This window comes from Ictidomys tridecemlineatus, chromosome 15 (genome assembly GCF_052094955.1).
Source record: "Ictidomys tridecemlineatus isolate mIctTri1 chromosome 15, mIctTri1.hap1, whole genome shotgun sequence".
NCBI classification, from domain to species: Eukaryota; Metazoa; Chordata; class Mammalia; order Rodentia; family Sciuridae; genus Ictidomys; species Ictidomys tridecemlineatus.
The window spans coordinates 2072548-2091218 of NC_135491.1; the positions used below are offsets into that span (position 1 = coordinate 2072548).

Genomic DNA, 18671 nt, shown 5'->3' on the forward strand with positions numbered 1-18671 from the left:
CGGCTATATCCGCCAACAGTCGCGTACCGCTCGGGAGCCTTCGGAAATCCTCGGGTAAAAAAGAGGAGGCGTGTTCTCGACCGTGGAAAGCCTCGGTTCCGTGGTCGCTCGGAAATTTTCGGAACTCTACGGTGGATTCCGAGTGGAACCAATTCGAGAAACCTCGAGACCTATTTCTCAAAGACATCTCCAGTATTGCTCACCCAGCGCTTGGCACTGTGTGCGGCACATAGTGGGCAATAAATAAACTCTTGTGAATTTGAAAGAGTGTGTGATTTAAACATAACCCTGGCGTCTTCGGATTCTTCCGCTCTTCTTCGTAGGACCTCGACTATTCCCGATGGGGACACTGAGCCTCGCTCGGGCATTTTCGGAATGTCCGAAGTCGCTCAGAAGGGTCAGCCAGCTGCTTTTTACCCCAGTCACCCAAGCATGGTTCGGATCTTTTCAGAAACACTCGGTTTCCATTCGGCAACGTTCGGAAGCCTTCGTCTAATCCTTTAGTCCCTCCTAGCAAATGTACCCCAATCTTCTTGAAATCTAAAATTGCTACCTGGAGTTTGGGGAGAACCTAGACATAACTGTCTCTCAGACTGTCACCCCAGGGGAGAGTGAATTTCCTCTAAGGACTAGTTTGTTTGAAGGAAGGGAGCTTTACCTGTGACTGTGTCTGGTTCCCTTTAGTATTCCAGGGCGGTTCACCTAGGCTCTTGCTTGTGCCTCAATGCCTCCGCCCTAGTTACCCGCATTGGCTCCTTGGAAGCCCGTGGACAGAGTCAGGCTGGGGAGAGGAGCCCTACCAGATGGAGCCCTACCAGATGGAGCCCTACCAGATGTGTGTCCTCAGCTTCCCTAGCTAGGCCTGGCCTGGGGGGAGCCCCTTAGGAGACACCTACTAAAGACCCCAGGAGTGAAAGTGCCCGTGCCACCTCTATGGCTGCACCTTGACTCGGTTTCTCTGGGAGCTCCTTGAGGGCGGGACCCTGTCCTGTCCACATCTGTGCCCTTGGCTTCATCCTTCACGGTAATAAGCCCTGACCTTCGGGCTTGTCCTGCTATGTCCATTAGCACACTCTAGGTCTGATGGATATCAGTCCCTCCAGAGAGGGAGTTCCATCTTTGCGCCTGGGGAAGTCTAGACAAAGGGACTGGGGCGGTGTCGCTCAGTGTAGGCCGATGCTAGCATGCATGAGGCCTGAGGGTTTGATCCCCAGCACCAAAAAAGGAAAGTGAGAGAAAGCCTCCGCCCTTTCCTCCCTTATGGAGGTTCATTTTCTGCATCCCAGAGCTCCTTGGAGTCCGGGGGCCTTAACTGCTCTTGTTTCTGACCCCGGCAGTGTCCACCATGGGGATGTGGGCACTGCAGAGAACAACGCCCTGCTGTCTCCATCGTGGCACCCTGAAGTTCCACCAGGAATTTGCCTGGCGCTCCATGACCTATGGCACCCTGACCAGCCATATCCGCACCAGCACAGGCCCCTGAGGGTCGGGCTGCACAGGCCCTCAGTCAGGCCCCGGGCCGCCGCGCCCGGCTCAGCTCAGGTGACCCAGCGGGCCCCGGGTACACCTGGCTCGGGCCCCAGACCCCGCCCCGGGTGGCCGCACCCCGGAACGCTCTCTCCCAGAGCGCGCGGCTAGCAGGGCGAGGCCATGGCGGCGGTGCCGGCGGCGTGCGCCTCGCAGGGGGCCCCGCCGGTGACAGGAGCCGCCACGGCGCCCGCCCCTGCGGCCGGCCTGGGCCGCTGCCGCATGGCGCTGCTGCTGGCCGTGGCGCTGGACGTGGCGGGCATGGCGGCGCTGTTGACCGGCGTATTCGCGCAACTGCAGGTGCGCGGCCGCGACTTCGGCGACCTACTCATCTACTCGGGCGCGCTGCTCGTCTTCCTGAGCCTGCTCGGCTGGATCCTCTGGTACACCGGCAACATCGAGATCTCGCGCCAGGAGCTCGAGCGCGACTACGGCCTGCGGCCCTCGGCGCTCGCCCGCCTGGCGCGCAAGCTGTCCCGCCGCTGGTCGGCGCCCGCCGCCGGCCCGCGCGCAGCGCCCGGCTCCCTCGGAGCTCGCCGAACCGCCCGCGCGCCCGGGCCTCCCGCCGCCGGCGCCCGTCGCGTGCGCCTGCAGCTCGCCACGCTCGAGGCCGGGCCGGGGGCTGCAGGCACTGGCAACGAGTGAGCCCCAGGTGAGCGGAGTCCGGCGGAGACGTGGAGGTGGAAACAGACCAGGAGAGATGGCGACCGCGAGGGGCGAGGGAGACAGGAACCGCAGGAGACGGAGATTGGAGGGGACTGAGGCAGGGTAACAGAAGCCAGAGGCACGGAGACTCAGAGACCGCCGGCGTAGGTGCAGACTTGGAGGGCACCAATGATCCCCGCAACTGGACGTGAGTCCGGAGGTGGGGTGGTCAAGGTTAGGCACTCCCAGCACTCGGAAATACCACCCTCAAGCGACCCCATTTATTTATTTATTTATTTATTTATTTATTTATTTTAAAGAGAGAGTGAGAGAGGAGATATTAATGTTTATTTTTTTAGTTCTCGGCGGACACAACATCTTTGTTGGTATGTGGTGCTGAGGATCGAACCTGGGCCGCACGCATGCCAGGCGAGCGCGCTACGGCTTGAGCCACATCCCCAGCCCATGCCGACCCCATTTAATTCTCTCAGGGGATTGGGTGCCTGAGATTACTGTTATTATCCCCATTCTACAGGGGGTAAACTAAGGTCAATAAAGCTGCCACCTTTGCCCAAGATCATGCGACACATAGGTGGAGGAGCTCGGATTTTCCTGACAAGTAGTCCTATGAGAAGGACCAACGGAGGCAGGAGGAGTGGAACCGCCCTTGTTCCCTCCCCTTTCTCCTTTACCTTCTACCTTATGTAAGGTTCAGTGCTATGCCTGGCCTCAGGCATCCCTGGAATGTCAGCACGTATCCCACGTATTCCACATGGATGAGGAGGAATTACTACTGTATCCTCTTTCCTAAACACACCAGCTTGCCTGTCCGCCTCTGCTCAAGGACCTGCCGTGGATCCTTCTTGCCCTCTGGTTAAGCCCAGGCCATTTTCTTGCCTTCTCTGCAGTGACCTCTGTGCATCCCCTCTACGTGGGGAGTGTCCTTGCTGTCTGCCCTCTACCCAGAAAACTCCTAGCACAACCTTTAAGCGCCAGCCCCTCTTCTCTGCCCTCCTCTGAGTCTTCCTATTGTCTGAGTTTCCAGTTCTGCTTGGATGGCTGTGCTTTGTGTGTTGGCACTGTCTCTCCCACTGCCAGGGACTCTTTAAGGGTAAGGCCTGGGTCTTGGTGTCTCTTCCTAACATTGCCCAGCAAAAAGTCTGAACCCTGTAAATGTTGGGGCTGGGTAGGTAGGTGGGTCAATAAGTAGATGGGTGAATGCATGAGTTGGTTGATGGATGGGTGTATGGATTGGTTGTTTAGTGGGCAGATGTGGGTGGGTAGATGAATGAGTGGGTGAGTGGTTTAGCTGGATGGGTAGATGGGTGAATGGGTGTGTGGGTGGATGGTTTGAGCTGATGTGTGGTGGGTGGATGAATGAGAGGATGGGTTTGCTGATGGGTGACTACATGTTCCACATGGGAGTCCCATAAAAGATGTGAACCCAGAGAGATTCTCTCTGATGAGTTAATTTTTCTCATGCATCCAGAATGATACTAGTTATAAACTATTTGTGAGAATTGAGAAAATGGTCATTCACCATATCCTATGCTCTGAGTTCAAATGAGTAAGCTAGTTTGAGAAAGAATAAAGCCGAAAGCCTTGCTTCTCACTTAAGAGAGCCCACACTCTTACCTAAATAATCTGTGTCTAGGACTGGGGTTGTGGCTCAGTGGTAGAGCACTTGCCTCACATGTGTGAGGTTCTGGGTTCAATCCTCAGCACCCCATAAAAATAAATAGAAATATTGTGTCTACCTACAACTTCCCCCCTCTCATACACACACACACACACACACACACACACACACACATATTTTTAAAAAACTGTCAAAAAAAAAAAAAAAAGGAAAGGGAAAAAGGAAGGCTAGAGCCAGGCACAGTGCAGTGGTGCACACCTGCAACCCCAGCTACTTAGGAGGCTGAGGCAGGAGGATCACAAGCTCAAGGCCAGTCTGTGCAACTTAGTGAGACCCTGTCTCAAATTTTAAGAAAATCAAAAGGCTGGGGCATGTAGTCAAATGCTTGTCTAACAGGCATAAGACCCTGGGTTCAATCCCTAGCACCAAAAAATAAAATTTAAAAGGATGAACAACTATATGTGTAAGTAGGGGAAACATGAGCCACTGCAAAATTTGGCATATCATGCAAAACTAACCGTCTTAGTTAAAACGACCTTTGAAAATCCTTGACATGGCCCGCAAGGCCACCCCAGCCAGTGGATCTGCACTGCTGGAACTGCCCACCAGAGCCTTAAACCTTGCTGCCTTGAGCCAGGCCCCTCTCAGGAGGAAAGGGAGGCATTCAAACAAGGGCTCCTCCTTCCCTGGGAGGGTGAGGTGCTGCCAGCACATGGAGAGTTGTTTGTTTGGGGGTCCCCCTGCCCCAGTACTGAGGATTGAGCCCAGGAATACTGTGCCACTGAGCTACATCCCCAGCCCTTTTTATTTTTTGGTTATGAGCAGGGTCTCTCTAAGTCGCTGGCCTTGAACGTGCCATTGCACTGCCCCAGCCCCCCCAGTCGCTGGGATCATAGGTGTGTGCCACACCATCGCATCTCCAGCCCAAACCTGAATTCTGACAAAGGACACGCTCTACCTCCACAGCACCCCTATCCCTCTGAGGCCAAAATGAGAAGGGCAGAGCCACCCTCCCGCCATTATTTCCCCCCTCTCTATCTCTGCTTTCTTCACCTCTGCTTCTGTCTCCAGGTCCTTTTCTGTCTCTGCGCCTCTGTCACTCTCCTCTGCCTCTCCCTGGTCCTATGAATTCCAGTGAGCTGAAGGCACACATAGTCGCGCATGCGTGCACACACTGGGGTCTGCAGCAGGAAGGGAGACACAGATGAGCCAGGATGTGCGCCAGGGTGTGAGGGGTTCCCTGCGTCCACCCCTGCCACTGGTAGGGGGCCCAGGACATTGGGATGGAGAGGAGGCAATCTTGAGCAGTCACTAACCCCACCCTCCCTCCTACAGATGACCTCGCCAGTCAGGACACCACTGAGAAGTGCAGCTGCCCCTCCCCCGGCTGACCACCAGTGCACCCGTCTGTCCCCAGTGTCCTCACTCGGATAAACAGCTCTGCCTTACAATACCACTTGCCTGTTTGGGAGAGGGGCTTGTGCTGGAGTGGGATGGAAGCCCAAAGGCATCAGAGGGCAGCGGTGAAGGAAAGGACCTCAAGCCCAGACCCTTGCCTCCGCCTGGCACCCCAAGGCGGCCTGGGTCCTCTCCAAGGCAGACACAGGCACCTTGGGTTTTCAGATGTGTACTGGGTGAAACACGCAAGGCAGGGGTCAGGCCAGCTGGGCAGGAGTCTCCCACGGCCGCACACTTCTACAGGAATTTTCACCAGCCGGTGGGGAGCCTGGGAGCCAAAGCTGTCCACTGGGGAAAGCCCATGTTCTGCCGCACTGGTGCCCTGCCCAGCTCAGCCTTGGGGGCGAGCAGCCCACAGGGCTGGAGGGGGCACTGGCCAGTCACTCCACTACAGCAGGACAGCTGGGGACACGTTTCCATGGCTGTGTGCGTCCTCCCCCACGTCCTGCTTAGGTGGCCCGCAGCCCCCACTCATCCCAGCTCTACCTCAGGTTCGCTGCAGCCCCCTAGGCCTGTGCCCCTCAGCCTGGGGCCACTGAGCTCAGGTCGGCCCACTCCCCCAGGATGCTGTCACTCCAGACCCCCTTGGGCGCACCCCTATGCTCACAGCTCCCAGTCTCAGGTCTGACCCTCAGTCTCCCTCAAGCACATGCACCCTACCCCAGGTCCACACTGAGTCACCTGTTCCCGCAGCCCCCAGAAACGAGACACACACCTAGATGCCATATCTATATTGAAGGGTCCCCCGGGGAGGACCCTAGTCTCCCCCCTCCTCTGTTTCCTCGCCCCCTTCCGTCGCTTCCCCTTCCGTCTCCCCGCCCTCCCCAGGGGTTTGCATGCTGCCTGCAGATGACTTCTTCTCGTTTGACGCTCGGTCCTTGGACAGCAGCGAAACTGTCCTCGACAGGTCGCATTTGCCCTTCAGAAACGGTGGGAGGTGCAGCATGTCCCGGCGCTTGGCCCACCTGGAGAGGAGGGGACCTGTGCTCAGCCTGGCCACCAGCCTGTGCTCTGGGGGGGCAGGTGTCCACTGAGCCCCACCTACTCACCAGAACAGGCAGATGACGAGGATCAGGAAGAGCAGGCCACCACAGGTCCAGCCCAGGGCCCACATGTGCTTCCTGCGCATGTTCTCTGCATCAAAGGGGGCGGTTGATGTCCCTGGGCTCCGCCCACCACCAGCCCCAGGTCCCTGCACCCTCCTCCTGGCCACTCACCATCCGGACGCTGGTGGTAGCAGACGCCATCTCGGTAGCAGCATCGAAGGCGCAGACAGAGGTTGGGGTTTTCGATGGCCGCCTGACCCCCACAGCTCTCCCTATCCCACACATCTCCCTCACAGCCTGGGGAACCACACCAGGCACAAACTCAGAAAGCTGGCCTCAGGCTAGACAGGGCCCAGCCAGGATGGGCACCGCCTGCCCAGTGTTGGTGTACAGGACCAGGGCCCAGCCTCCTCCCCCAGACCCAGGGCCCAGCCTCCTCCCCCAGACTCAGGGTCCAGGTGCCCTCCTCCCTCAGCCCAAGGAGTCTGGACCCCAGCCCTCCTCCCTTTTAGACCCTAAGCTCTAATTTGGGGTCCCTCTCCCTTGGGGTGTCAGGATTTCAGTTCCGGCTCACTCCATGGATAGAAGAATCCCTGGATTCCATTCCCATCTGTGAGAGAAAAGGGTGGTGTCGGGGGCCTGTATGGAGGCCAGGGTGGCCGGCTCCTCAGCCCCTGACCGCCTCAAGAGCCCCCTCACCTACTGAGCCCTGCATCAGCAGGAAAAGGCCCAACGCCGGGATCCCTGAGCCCACCATGTTACCGCCCAGAGCCCTGGGGCCTCTGTGGGGAATGGCCTGGAAGGTCATCACCAAGCAACGGCCAGCCCCGCCCTGCTGCCCCAAGCCCAGGGTTCTGAGTTCTGTTGCTAGGGAGTCCCCTCAGCCAGGGCTTGGCAGGGAGAGTCCCAAGGCCTTGTCATGTCTGGGCAAGAGGGACTCCATTGGCCCCCAGGAGGCCGAGGCGGGTGTGTGGGGCACCTCTGGACTTTAGGGAACCCCCTGAGGAACTCCAGGGGGAAGGAGAAGGCGGGCCGGCGCCCAGGGCTGGCTGCCTCCCTCTCATCAGCCCACCCCGTACGGAAGGGAGGGAGGGTCCTCCGTGCTGTGGAACCCTTCCTCCCTGACCGGGCCGGGGAAGGCAGCCTCTGGTGGCCCAGGCTCAGGAAACCTCGTGGCTAGGGAGTCGGTCCCCTTAGCAACCAGAGGGAGGGGCCGCGGGCACAGGGGAGGAGGGTCTCACTGAGCCCCATTGTTAGGGAAGGTTTCCGCAGCAACCAGGAGACTGCACCGAGCCCCAGCCGGGAGGACCCTAGAGGGCTCTCCAGCTCCAGCCAGAGCTGGCCTCTAGGAACCTGTGGCCAGGCCTGGGGCTGTCCAGGCCCTGAAGACAGGGGGCTTGAGGGGCTCAGCGGCTGTCAGGTGCCTCAAGAGCAAGGGGCCCATGTCCACCTGAGACTCAGTTTCCCCACCTGTAAAAGGAGAATGTCCACTGGAGACTCTCAAGTGCCACTGCTGTTCTTCCTGTCCACAATGACCGTCAAGGGGCCAGGTTTCCCACGAGGGGAAGCCAGATTAGGGACTTGGTAGGGACCCATCCCTAGTCCATCCTGTCTCCGTGACCACTCGGCACAGTGCGGAGGGAACCTCAGTGACTTCTGGTGTTCTGGCTTTGGCCCAGAGCTCCTGACTCTGAGGAGGAGGGCTGGGGTCTGGAGTTCTGGCCAGTGGGATGGAGGAGGTCCGGGGTCCAAACTCCTGGGTCTGAGGAAACAGGGCAGGGGTCTGCACTCCCAGACAAAGGGAGGAGGGCTAGGGTTTGTACTTTTGGTTAGACGGAGGAGGGCTGGGGCCTGGAGTCCTGGTCAGAGGGAGGAGGGCTAGGGTCTGGACCCCTGGTCAGAGGGAGGAGGGCTGGGCCCTGGAGTCCTGGTCAGGAGGAGGAGGGCTGGGGCCTGGAGTCCTGGTCAGAGGGAGGAGGGGTCCAACTCCAGATCCCATTTCCCAAAAAGCCGCGGGCTGACTCCTGGTCATACCCGTGTCTCCCGTAAACATCCTCCTGGGTGCTGAGTGGGCCCTGGCTGCCTCCGTCAGAGATGACACAGGTCAGAGGGGCTCGGCAGGGGGCCGGGGGTGGGGGTCAGAGGGGTTGTGGGGCTGAGGCCTGGCAGCTGCTGACCATTTCCTGTGTCAACACCATCTGGACCCACTTCCCAATTCCCGGGATTCCTCAGGGATCAAGGAGGGGGTGGGGGGCGGGGCTGACTGGCCCTGGACCGCGGCTTGGACTGGGGGGCCCAGTTGTCACGGCCCTCACCGCTAATGACAGGTTTGGGCTGCCTCTGTGGCTGGCCTGCCCCGTCACCCCCAGAGGCCAGACAGGACCCCCCAGGGACAGACAGACACACACAGCCTGGGAGCTGCAGTCATCACACGCAGGCAGCGGGACCTCACCCAGGGCCAGCACAGCAAGGACCCCCAGCCCACCCCACAGAGCGGAGGCACCTCCCCCAAGTCTGTGAGCACCTGAGGGCTTCTCCGCCTGCTCCCCAGTCTGTGGCGGACCCCGCCCCCCACGCTGGTCTCCCTGGCACCCATCTCTTCCTGTGTCTGGGTCTTACTCTGGCCTTGGTGGCCCCATCTCCATTTGTACTTGCTCTGTCATTTGTCATTCTTGGGGTTCCCCAGGCTGGTCTCTCGCTATTGTTTCCATAGAAGTAGCCCAAGGTGTCCCCACCCTGCGCCGGGAAGACCCAAACACAAGGCCACCCTCCTGCAGTTACCTTGAGGGGGTCAAGTCTGATGCCACACCCCCCAGGGTGAGGACCAAGGCAGGACTAGAAACGGATGCCAGCCGGGGACCCCTCATTTGACCCAGACTTGTGACCTTCTCCACAGAGTGCAGAAGGGCCCCAAATGTTCCTCCACCTATCTTCAAACAAGGGTTCAGGGCTTGGACCGGGTCTGACGGCGGAGGCTGGGGGTCTGGACCCCTGTGTCTGAGGAGAGGGGGCTGGGGTGCGATTCCTGGATCCCCGTGGGTGGAAGGGCTGGCATTCCCAGATCCCTTGTGTTGCTCCAGGGCTGGCCCCAGGCCCAGTCCCCCATCCCCTCAGGCCAGTCCATCCCCCAGGCTGGTGGCCTGAGTCACCTTGGCTGGCCCTGCCGGTCTGGGGGGGGCTACGTCAGCTCTCCCCTCACTGACGCAGCTTTGGGCCCCCCACGCTGACTCAGCCGGAAACAGGCCCCCTGAGGGGCGGAGACCCAATGGTCAGAGGCGCGGGTCCCAGTGGGAGCCAGGGCTGGGCAGGGCCCCTGGGGGGCGCTTGAAGGGGTGGCCATGACAGACCTAGAAAGAGAGAGAAAACTTACCTGAGGAGATGAGGTCATGTCCCACTGTGGGGGGCTGTGACCTCATCTCCCGAGAGACCTGAGCAGTTCCCCCAGTGGGGTGGATGGGGAGGGGGAGCCTCAGCTTTCGTTCAAGCCCCAAGTCCCCCCCCCCCATGCAGCGCAGTCTGGGAGGCCAGCCTGGGGGTCTGCAGAGACGTTTGGAAGTCCTATCCCTGTGCTCAGTCGGATCCCATCTTTCCTTGCCATCTCCATCTGGGGAGGAGACTCCGGGGAACACGGGTTGAAGTCTCTGTCTCTCCCTTTGGGGCTGTGAATCCTGGGCCACCCTGCCCCCCACCCCATTTCTCTGGTGTCACCAACTGCATTGCTATGTTCCCTCATGCTGTGTGTCCCTCTCCTGCCTGGACACCTGTCTTGTTCCCATCTCTGTGTGACATCCTTCAGTTCTCCAGCACCTTGGCCCTGCTCTAGGGTGTCCCTGTCCCGCTTGCTCCCTTTCACCCACTCACCACTGTCTGTTGGGCTCATCTCTGTCTCTCTGGACTGTGAGTGAAATGGAGCAATGGCAGGAGCGGTGGTTGACATTTGTCCAGTGCTACTTTGTGCTTTATGTGGGTGGATGAGCTCACATTATCTCTGTGTGCTCAAGGGTGGAGGTGCCCTCATTACCCCTGCTTCACACAGGAGGAAACTGAGGCACAGAGAGCCCGCCTTTGCACAACACCTGGCTCTGTCTCTGGTCTTTTCTAGACCAGTGTCTCCCTGCCTTTGTCATGTCCCCTTGCTGAGCGCCCCCATCTCCACACCCTCTTCTACTCTGTCTCCTTGGCTCCGGGTCACTGCCTGCCCAGTGTCCCGCACTCTCTCTCCTGCAGCCGCCTCCTGTCTGCGAACCTCCAGGTCCTGGTCCTCTCTCCCCTGGGCTCTCTGGAAACAGGGACAGAGGACAGAGGGTCCCTGCAGTTGTCATGTCTTTCACACTTTCCTGAGCCTCATGGCTGATTCCCTCAGGCTCTGGGCGCTCATTCCTGGTGTCCCCTCATTCCTGGTGTCCCCTCATTCCTGGTGTCTGCTGCATCACAGTTTCCTTGTCTGCTCCGGCCAGCCTCCATTCCCGCCCTGACCTCTCCATCTCCTGGTATGTCTCTCTCCTCTGTCTCCATCTCTGTCCTGGTGCCCCATCTCTCTCTCCGTCCCTGACTTTCCTCCCAGCTCCATCTCCCCAGGCCTGTGGCTTGCCTCTCCTGCCCTTCCTGGTCCAGCCAGACCCCCACCCACAGCGGGCCCCAGCTCTTGAGCCACATGTGTCTGCCCTGGCGGTGGAGGTGGAGGGAGGGGACGCCAATGACCTCACCAGCCCCTCTCCGACCACCCCCCCCCTTCACTTTTCAACTTTTCCAACTTTTTCTTCCGTGCCCTCCTCCGAGCAAGGCGGTGTGAGCCCTGCTAGGCAGCCGGCTCATCTGAATGGAAAAGGCAGGAGGGAGGGTGAGTCAGGATGTGTCAGGCCGCCCTCCCCAGCCGCCTGCCCCCCGCCCGCCCGCCCCGGCCCCCTATATAACCCCCCAGGCGCACACACTCCCTCACTGCCGCGGCCCCTGCTGCTCACACGCACATGCCTCCCCTCCCCAGGCCGCAGCCCAGCTGACCCCGGGGCTCCCCTGGCAGCGGACAGGGAAGGGTTAAAGGCCCCGGGCTCCCTGCCCCCTGCCTTGGGGAACCCCTGGCCTGTGGGGACATGAACTGTAAGTTGGTTCCAGTTCATGGGATGAGGGGACAGGGAGGGAGGGAGGCACCACCGGCGAGGGAGGGACAGAGGACAGAGGAGAGAGGGAGTCAGAGACGGAGAAAAAGAATATTCAGAGAAAGTAGGAGCCAAGAGGAGAGATGAGCAGAGAGACAGATGAAAGGGCAAATCAGACAGCAGAGACGGACAGGCCAGACAGGGACAGAGGGATCCCAAAGAGCCCGGGGACCCCGACAGAGGCTCAGCGAGGGAAACTGAGGCAGAGAGTCCTAGAACATGAGAGCAATCCTGGGAGCACGGGTCCCAGGCAGGGGAACAGAGACAGCCAGGAGTGCGGAAAGAAGCTCGGAGAGACATGCAGGACAGACGCACCGACAGACCGCCGGCCAGGAAGGGGCGGGAGGATGGACCTCGGCCAGAGGGGACCAGGGGGCGGGCTGGGGGTGTGATAAGGGAGCGCAGAGGGCCGGGGGGCGCTGATTGGCTGGCGATCGCGGGAGTGGGCGGGGCAGCTGGGGGATGGGCAGCCGGCGAGCGCGCGGCCGGAGCCCCCGAGCCGGGAGCGCCCGTCTCTGGCGGTGCGCGTCGCTCAGTACCTCGCCGCCCAGGTGCGCCCGAGTCCTGCCCCGCGCTGCGGCCCAGCCTCCCGCGCCCACTCTGGCGGGCCTAGCTGGGGACCTCGGAGCCCTCCCGGGGGAGGGGTCGGTGGGTCCGGGTCTCAGCGCGAGCCCCTGGCTCCTTCCCCTGCTCCCAGCCTGCTGGGCTCCCGGGCCGGGGAGGGGGCAGGTTCTGGCCTGTGCCTCCCCCTCATGCCCCGCCCCGGGGCCCAGATTCCGGCGTCCGGGGGCGGACGGGAGACGCCCGGCCCGTCTACCCGCCCCGGGCCGCGTCTGCTCCGACGGGCGGGGCAGCCAGAGTCAGGGAGGGAGAGGGAAGCCCGCCTGGGCCCTGCAAACTGCCCCCGAGCGCTCCACCCAGAGACTCAGGACCTCAGCCCCTCCTGGCGAGAACCGGGAGTGCGGAGCCCAGCCTTCCCCTCGGACCCCGGGTCCAGCTTGAGCCTTCTGTGCCCTCCTGCCTTCAGGTGTTTGCCACCTGGTCCTGGTGGTGCTGAGCCTCCGGTTAGATAGAGCTGTTGCCCCTGGGCCACCTCCTGGTCCCCCTCGAGTTCCCCCAGACCCTCGGGCAGACCTGGACAGTGCGGTGCTCTTGACACGCTCCCTCCTGGCGGACACTCGGCAGCTGGCCGCACAGCTGGTAGGAGCCTGGAGGGAATGGGCTGGAGCAGTGACAGATATGAGAGTCGGGGGCGGGGGGAGTCTTCCAGTATGCCACCTGGAGAGCTTCTAGGCACCCAGCATGGCGGGGACCGAGAGAGTTTGGGACCAGAGGTGGGGAATAGGAAGCTACTCAAAGCCTCTTTCCCACCAGAGAGACAAATTCCCTGCAGAAGGAGACCACAACCTGGAGTCCCTGCCCACCTTGGCCATGAGTGCAGGAGCACTGGGAGCGCTGCAGGTAAGGACTGGGGTTTGGGGGTCAGGGGGTTGGGGGCTGCACAGGCATGTACCAGCTGTGTCCTGATGCCCCAGCCTGCTTCCCAGCTGCCAGGCGTGCTGACTAGGCTTCGAGCTGATCTGCTCTCCTACCTGCGGCACGTGCAGTGGCTGCGCAGGGCTGGTGGCCCTTCCTTGAAGACCTTGGAACCCGAGCTGGGTGCTCTGCAGGCTCGGCTGGACCGGCTCCTGCGACGGCTGCAGCTCCTGGTATGCCTTAGCTCCCAGATTTTACACCACCCACCCTGATCCTTGAGATCCCTAGAACCTATAGCCCAAGACCTTGAATCCTGAGATATCAGGATCCCAGGCTGACCCTAGAAACCCAGACCCCAAACCTGATCTCTGCTCTGAGACCCTGGCCCTGAGACCCCAGACCCCAAAATACTTCCCCCAAGCCCCAAACTCTCACCCCAAGACCCTGAGCCCCCTCATGTCCCCAGGGTCCCAGACCCTGAGACTGAGACTTCAGAGCCTGTGGTTTTGTCCTGAAGTTAGACCTTGTACTCAGAGAACCCCAAGACCCAAGGTCCCCAGGATGGGGGAGACTTGAGAATCTAAATCCTTACCCCCAGACTTGGACACCCTAGTCCCCAGGCAGTGACCCTCAAAGTCCCAGCCAGAGCTCCTAACCCTGAGCAACCCTGACCCACCCTGACCCAGCCAGCCTTGAGACCAGATTTCAAGTACTGAGACCCCCAGGTCTCAAACCTGCGGGCCCCAGACCCTGAGCCTGGGACCCCATATCTCTCTTCCACGGTCAAAAATATCTCAATCTCAGATCTTGATTGTGTAAGACCGTGAGGCCTGACCTCCAAAGCCCCAAAGAGACCGGAAGACTTTGGGTGACTCCTAAGACCTCAGACCTTTAATTCTAGCTCCTAGCTCTGAGATCCCAGATTTGAGACCCCAGCCCACCCATGAGACCCGAATAATGAGTCCCTAAAAATAATAAACCCTGTTTTTAGGATGATGGTCCTAGAGACAATACATCTGAGACTATAGCCCTGAGATCCTGGGCCTGACCCCAGACTTGAGTGCACAGACCCTAGAGACCTAGCTCCAAAATTCCAGCACTGACTACCCAAGAGGCCCCAGCCCTCACTAGAAAGCACCAGGATCCCAGCCCCAGCTTTACAGACCTCTCTCCCAGCCCTCAAAACGGGGTCCTGGAGGCCGACCTTAAGATGACAACCTTTGATCTTCCTTCCCTAATCCCCCATCTCACATACCAGAGACTGCAAATATGCCCCCAGGATGCCCTGAAATATCCCCTTTCCCCAGACCTCCACCACATGCCTTACCTTTTTCTCACCTCTGTCCCCTCCTGACAGATGTCCCGCCTGGCCCTGCCCCAGTCAGCCCCAGACCCACCAGCGCCTCCCCTAGCCCCACCTGCCTCAGCCTGGGGAGGCGTCAGGGCGGCTCACGCCATCCTAGGGGGGTTGCACCTGACCCTGGACTGGGCCGTTCGGGGGCTGCTGCTGCTGAAGACTCGGCTATGACCTGGGACCTAAAGCCACCGTCGTCCTTAAAAGCCACATCTTATTTATTTATTTATTTCAGTACTTCGGGTGTGAGGGCAGGGACGGCCCCTCTCATTACCCACCATAGTTAGACACAGTCCCTCCAGGAGACTTGGGTGGGGGGCATGTGTGCCTTATTTATACTTATTTATTTAAGGAGTTGGGGGTGGGAGGCAGGTGGACTAAGGAGAAGGGAACCAGGATCCTGGATTCTTGGATCTCTAAGAAATCTTTCCACAGTGTCTTCCTGGCTTCTGCCCCTCGGGGGCCTGGGCAGGAGCGTATATTATTTATTAAACAATTACTTTTTATGTTATGGTGGGGAGGGGGGAAGGAAGCCTGGGTTTTTATACAAAAATGTGAGAAACCTTTGTGAGACAATGGGGAATTAAACTTGTCATACCTATGCACTTAGAGGTGAATTCTCTTGAGGGTTGGGGGCCTGGATGCTAGGGTCCCTGGTGCAGGGGGAGGCGGAGGTCCTGAGTGGGCAGAGCAGGGGAGGGGAGACTGGTCAGCTACTCAGAGAACTCTAAGGAAACATGGGTCTGGGCCTTGTCTGGCGCCCAGTACTTTAAGGTGTTCAATAAATAATTCATGGAAGGTTCCAGAAGGTTACCCTGTGACTGACAGGACCTGCATGGGGCAGAGCTACGGGCTGGCGGCTGTTCGTTTTGGCATTGCTTCCTATGACAAGTTGGAAATAATTTAGATGCCCAGCTGTGGGGAGATGTTTAACTAGAGCACGGCACCCACAGCATGGAGTGTCTCCTGGCCCCACAGGAGGCTTCGACAGGGCTGCTGAGACACCCAAAGATGCCCTGTGGCCTGAAACAGCAGGATGCAGAACCACTGAGGGAAACACACAGAATGTTGACAGTGGCTGGCTAGGTGGAAGTGAGGGATGGGATGCGGGTGACTTTCATTGTTTGCTCTTGTCTGTATTTTCCAGAATTTCTACCATGACTGTATTTTGCATGACACATTTTAAAATAATAATAAACACTATTTTTAGAATGATGGAATGCCAGTCTTACCTTCCCATCCCCCCCCCAAAAAAATCTAAATAATAAAGACCCTTGGTTGAGCGGCAGCCCTGGGCTGTGCTCTGCCTGTGGGCTCTTAGCTGGTCCCCCTGGACCCTGGAACATGCCCCACCGCGTAGGTGAGGGAAATGGAGGTTTGTGGGGTGCATTCCTCGCAGTCACACAGCCAAGGGGATGAAACTGATGGTAGTCTGGTTGGACTCATTCCAAAGCTGGCTGGCATCCCACTCTGTACAGCCTGGTGACAGGGACAATTGACGTGGCCCACACAGTTAGACGTGAGGAGACTGAGGCTCAGCGTGAGTTTGGGTCTTACACAGGGACTAGAGCAGGCCAGGGGCAGAGCGGGCGGGCCTCTCATTCCTTTGGTTAATGGTCCCCTTACAGTAGCCAGACACCCACCCCCCAGGGGCCTTGTTTGGTCACAGGTTTAGCTCTGGAGGGTGCAATGGGTCTGGACCCCACCCTGGGTCAGGGGTTTTGATTCACCCATCCCCACCCTGAAGACTCCAGGTCATACCCCTGGAGGACAGGGCTCCTGAAGAGTTCCCAGGAAGAGTCCCCTGTGTGTCTGTTGAGGTCACAAAGCCCTCCACCAAAGGCTCCTCCCCCAGCTCAGTGCTGTCCACCCCAGCAGGGCCATGGCCACAGCCCTAGTCTCCCGGCCCTGGGGAAGCTCCACTCTCTGTGACCACTGAGCTCCCACCACCCGTGAAGCCTAAGGGGCCGAGGCCAGTGGGGCCGGGTGGAAGAGGGGCGTGCTGGGTCCTGGGCCTCAGATCCCTAATTCATACTCACCCAACGCTCTGCAGGCATCATGAACCGGCTTTGGAACATCCGGCATCCCCAGCAGCACCAGACCCCTCAAAAGTGGGTCCCTATTCTGGGGGAGCTGCAGAAGACCCTCCAGAAGGGCGAGTACCTGCCCCTCCGCCCGCTGCCCATGTTCGAGAGTAACTTTGTCCAGGTCCCCTACTCCCTGTGCTCTGTGGGCTGAGGGGGCAGGAGGGTTGAGACCATGGGTGGGGGTTTAAGAGGGTCGGGGAGTGGGCTGGAAGGGGGCTCAGGCAGAGGGTGCTAGGGGAGTGTTGGAGAAAGGATCGGTTCCAGCCCCTCTCCCTGGCCACCCCAGGTAACAAATCGTGGGGGCCCCGTGTTCGTGCATCACAGAGCCAACCGGCTGACCATGGGCGTGGCTGCCTCCCTGCCAGGCCTGATGCTGCCTGACATCCTGCTGATTGCTCAGCCCGCAGAGGGCAAGGACGCCTCCGGCCTCCTTCTGACCAGGTGCCTTCCTGCCCCCATCCCTGCCACACCCTCCCCCACCCCCAGCTCTAGCTGGCTGTCTCTGCCTCCCCAGGATGATCCCACTAGACCTTGTCCACCTATACGTCCATGACCTGTCCTCCTGGCGCCTGAAACTGCGCCTGGTCACTGGCCGCTGCTACTACCTGGAGCTAGACGCCCCCGACCATGAGGTGGGCTTCCTGTTCAACCGCTGGATCCGCCTCATCAACTTGCTTCGGGAGCCTGCCACCACCTGGGCCCCCAGGACCCTGCAAACACCCCCCCTGGACATGTCCTTGGCCACAGCGCCTGCTTCTACCTGGCACCTCCAGGTGGGGCCCTAACACTCAGATCTCAGGCAGAAAGCTCCGGAGAACCACAGTCCCAACTCCATGAGGGCTGGGACCTAGGGTCTAAAGTCCCAGGGTCCCAGCAAAGGGGCTGGGGTCCATACCACTGGGTCTGAGGGAGGAGGGGCTGGGGATGAGACTGCTGGCTGGGTGGGCAATGGAAGTGTGGAACCAGGGCCTGTGACCCCTCCTGACTGCCCCCTCCCTGTCCACAGGAGCAGGCCCACATCAGACAGACAGGTAAGCAGGCTCTGCCACCTGTTAGGCCCTTCTTGACGGGCCAGGTGCCTTCCCTGTGGAAGCGCCACACTTGGCCTGTCCCTCCTCTCCCCTGGGTGGGCCCTGCTTGTTCTCCTCAGGGCCTTGTCCCCATGCCCTGCCCTGACCCTGCTCTCTCCACCTCTTTCCAGCTCTCTCTCCAGGGGCAGTCCCTGAGCCCACCTTTCCTTATAAGATGCTGGCCTCTCAGAAGAAGAAGAAGAAGACCAAGGTGAGCCCACTGGGCAGGCCAGTGGGCCGGGCACTGGGATGGGGCTGCCCTTTCTCTGACTGTCTCTCTCCACCCACTTCTAGGCCCTCAAGCGAAGATTCAAGTCTCAGGCTGTGGGTGACTCCGTGCCTCTCGTCTGGTCCCAGCTGGATCACGCAGGCGATCAGAAGAAAGCCAAGGAGAAGTGGGTGCAGGCTTGTTGCTGGTGGGGGGCAGCACATGGAGCAGGTCTTTGGCTCGGGTTCCACCAAAGTCCCACAATATTGCTCCTACAGGTCCCACCCAGATGTCCACCCTGACAAGTCCAACACCCAAGTCCACATTTCTGGTAGGAGCAACTCCCTTCCTCTGCTCCCTCCCACATGTGGGCCTGGCTCTGCTCCTCTCCAAGGGCTTAGTCCACTCTCTCCCACCAGGAAAGGCCAGTATCACCATCCGCACCATCTTCAGCATCATTTCCAACACCATCAACCAGTCACAGTCCTCTAAGGCCAGCTATACTCCAGGGGACCCTGGGTCTGAGGGAGGAGGCTGGGGGTGGACCCCCGGGTCTGAAGGAGGAGGGCTGGGTCCTGGACCCCTGGGTCTGAGGGAGGAGGCTGGGCCTGGACCCTGGGTCTGAGGGAGGGGGCTGGGCCTGGACCCTGGGTCTGAGGGAGGGGGCTGGGCCTGGATCCTGGGTCTGAGGGAGGGGGCTGGGCCTGGACCCTGGGTCTGAGGGAGGGGGCTGGGCCTGGATCCTGGGTCTGAGGGAGGAGGCTGGGCCTGGACCCTGGGTCTGAGGAGGCTGCGGGGGTGGACCCCTGGGTCTGAGGGAGGAGGCTGCGGGGGTGGACCCCTGGGTCTGAGGCAGGGGGCTGGGCCTGGACCCCTGGGTCTGAGGGAGGAGACTGGGCCTGGACCCCTGGGTCTGAGGGAGGGGACTGGGCCTGGACCCCGGGTCTGAGGGAGGGGACTGGGCCTGGACCCCAGGTCTGAGGGAGGAAGCTGGGGGGTGGACCC

At 60.1% G+C, this 18671-nt stretch overlaps 3 protein-coding genes across 5 annotated transcripts; 2 read left to right on the forward strand and 1 right to left on the reverse strand.

The window, feature by feature from the left end:
- The first annotated feature begins 1487 nt into the window (after window positions 1-1487).
- Tmem238 (transmembrane protein 238) lies at window positions 1488-5262 on the forward strand. The gene is made up of 2 exons (XM_078031416.1): window positions 1488-2179; window positions 5147-5262. The coding sequence occupies exon 1, from the start codon at window positions 1651-1653 to the stop codon at window positions 2170-2172; it is 522 nt and encodes a 173-aa protein (XP_077887542.1). The 5' UTR covers window positions 1488-1650; the 3' UTR covers window positions 2173-2179; window positions 5147-5262.
- A 749-nt stretch (window positions 5263-6011) lies between these two features.
- On the reverse strand, window positions 6012-7454 carry Tmem190 (transmembrane protein 190). Its single transcript, XM_005341599.4, has 5 exons — window positions 7015-7454; window positions 6890-6925; window positions 6487-6612; window positions 6319-6403; window positions 6012-6234 (listed from the first exon to the last, which is right to left on the reverse strand). Exons 1-5 carry the CDS (start codon window positions 7121-7123, stop codon window positions 6027-6029), a joined length of 564 nt encoding a protein of 187 aa, XP_005341656.2. The 5' UTR covers window positions 7124-7454; the 3' UTR covers window positions 6012-6026.
- Window positions 7455-11202: 3748 nt separating this feature from the next.
- On the forward strand, window positions 11203-18666 carry Garin5b (golgi associated RAB2 interactor family member 5B). Of its 3 annotated transcripts, XM_078031415.1 has the most exons (9): window positions 13041-13180; window positions 16355-16509; window positions 16675-16829; window positions 16903-17161; window positions 17395-17419; window positions 17590-17669; window positions 17753-17853; window positions 17945-17997; window positions 18086-18666. In XM_078031415.1, exons 2-9 carry the CDS (start codon window positions 16360-16362, stop codon window positions 18289-18291), a joined length of 1029 nt encoding a protein of 342 aa, XP_077887541.1. In that variant the 5' UTR covers window positions 13041-13180; window positions 16355-16359; the 3' UTR covers window positions 18292-18666. The 3 variants fall into 3 exon arrangements, with proteins under 3 accessions (XP_040135864.1, XP_021576665.1, XP_077887541.1); XM_040279930.2 differs by lacking the exons at window positions 16355-16509; window positions 16675-16829; window positions 16903-17161; ... (3 more) ...; window positions 17945-17997; window positions 18086-18666 and adding exons at window positions 11203-11412; window positions 12499-12671; window positions 12846-12932; window positions 14305-15516 and having other exon boundaries at window positions 13019-13180; XM_021720990.3 differs by lacking the exons at window positions 16355-16509; window positions 16675-16829; window positions 16903-17161; ... (3 more) ...; window positions 17945-17997; window positions 18086-18666 and adding exons at window positions 11917-12022; window positions 12499-12671; window positions 12846-12932; window positions 14305-15516 and having other exon boundaries at window positions 13019-13180.
- The last annotated feature ends 5 nt before the right edge of the window (window positions 18667-18671 follow it).

Excerpts from the sequence above, each read along its gene's own strand:
- Tmem238 (XM_078031416.1), top strand. The coding sequence starts at position 1,651 with ATGGCGGCGGTGCCGGCGGCGTGCGCCTCGCAGGGGGCCCCGCCGGTG.
- Tmem190 (XM_005341599.4), bottom strand. The coding sequence starts at position 7,123 with ATGACCTTCCAGGCCATTCCCCACAGAGGCCCCAGGGCTCTGGGCGGT. Across the intron at positions 6,926-7,014 it reads GCTGATGCAGGGCTCAGTAG|ATGGGAATGGAATCCAGGGA; the intron begins GTGAGGGGGCTC and ends TTTCTCTCACAG. Across the intron at positions 6,235-6,318 it reads CTCGTCATCTGCCTGTTCTG|GTGGGCCAAGCGCCGGGACA; the intron begins GTGAGTAGGTGG and ends CCTCCTCTCCAG.
- Garin5b (XM_078031415.1), top strand. The coding sequence starts at position 16,360 with ATGAACCGGCTTTGGAACATCCGGCATCCCCAGCAGCACCAGACCCCT. Across the intron at positions 17,162-17,394 it reads CTTCTACCTGGCACCTCCAG|GAGCAGGCCCACATCAGACA; the intron begins GTGGGGCCCTAA and ends CCCTGTCCACAG. Across the intron at positions 17,420-17,589 it reads GGCCCACATCAGACAGACAG|CTCTCTCTCCAGGGGCAGTC; the intron begins GTAAGCAGGCTC and ends ACCTCTTTCCAG.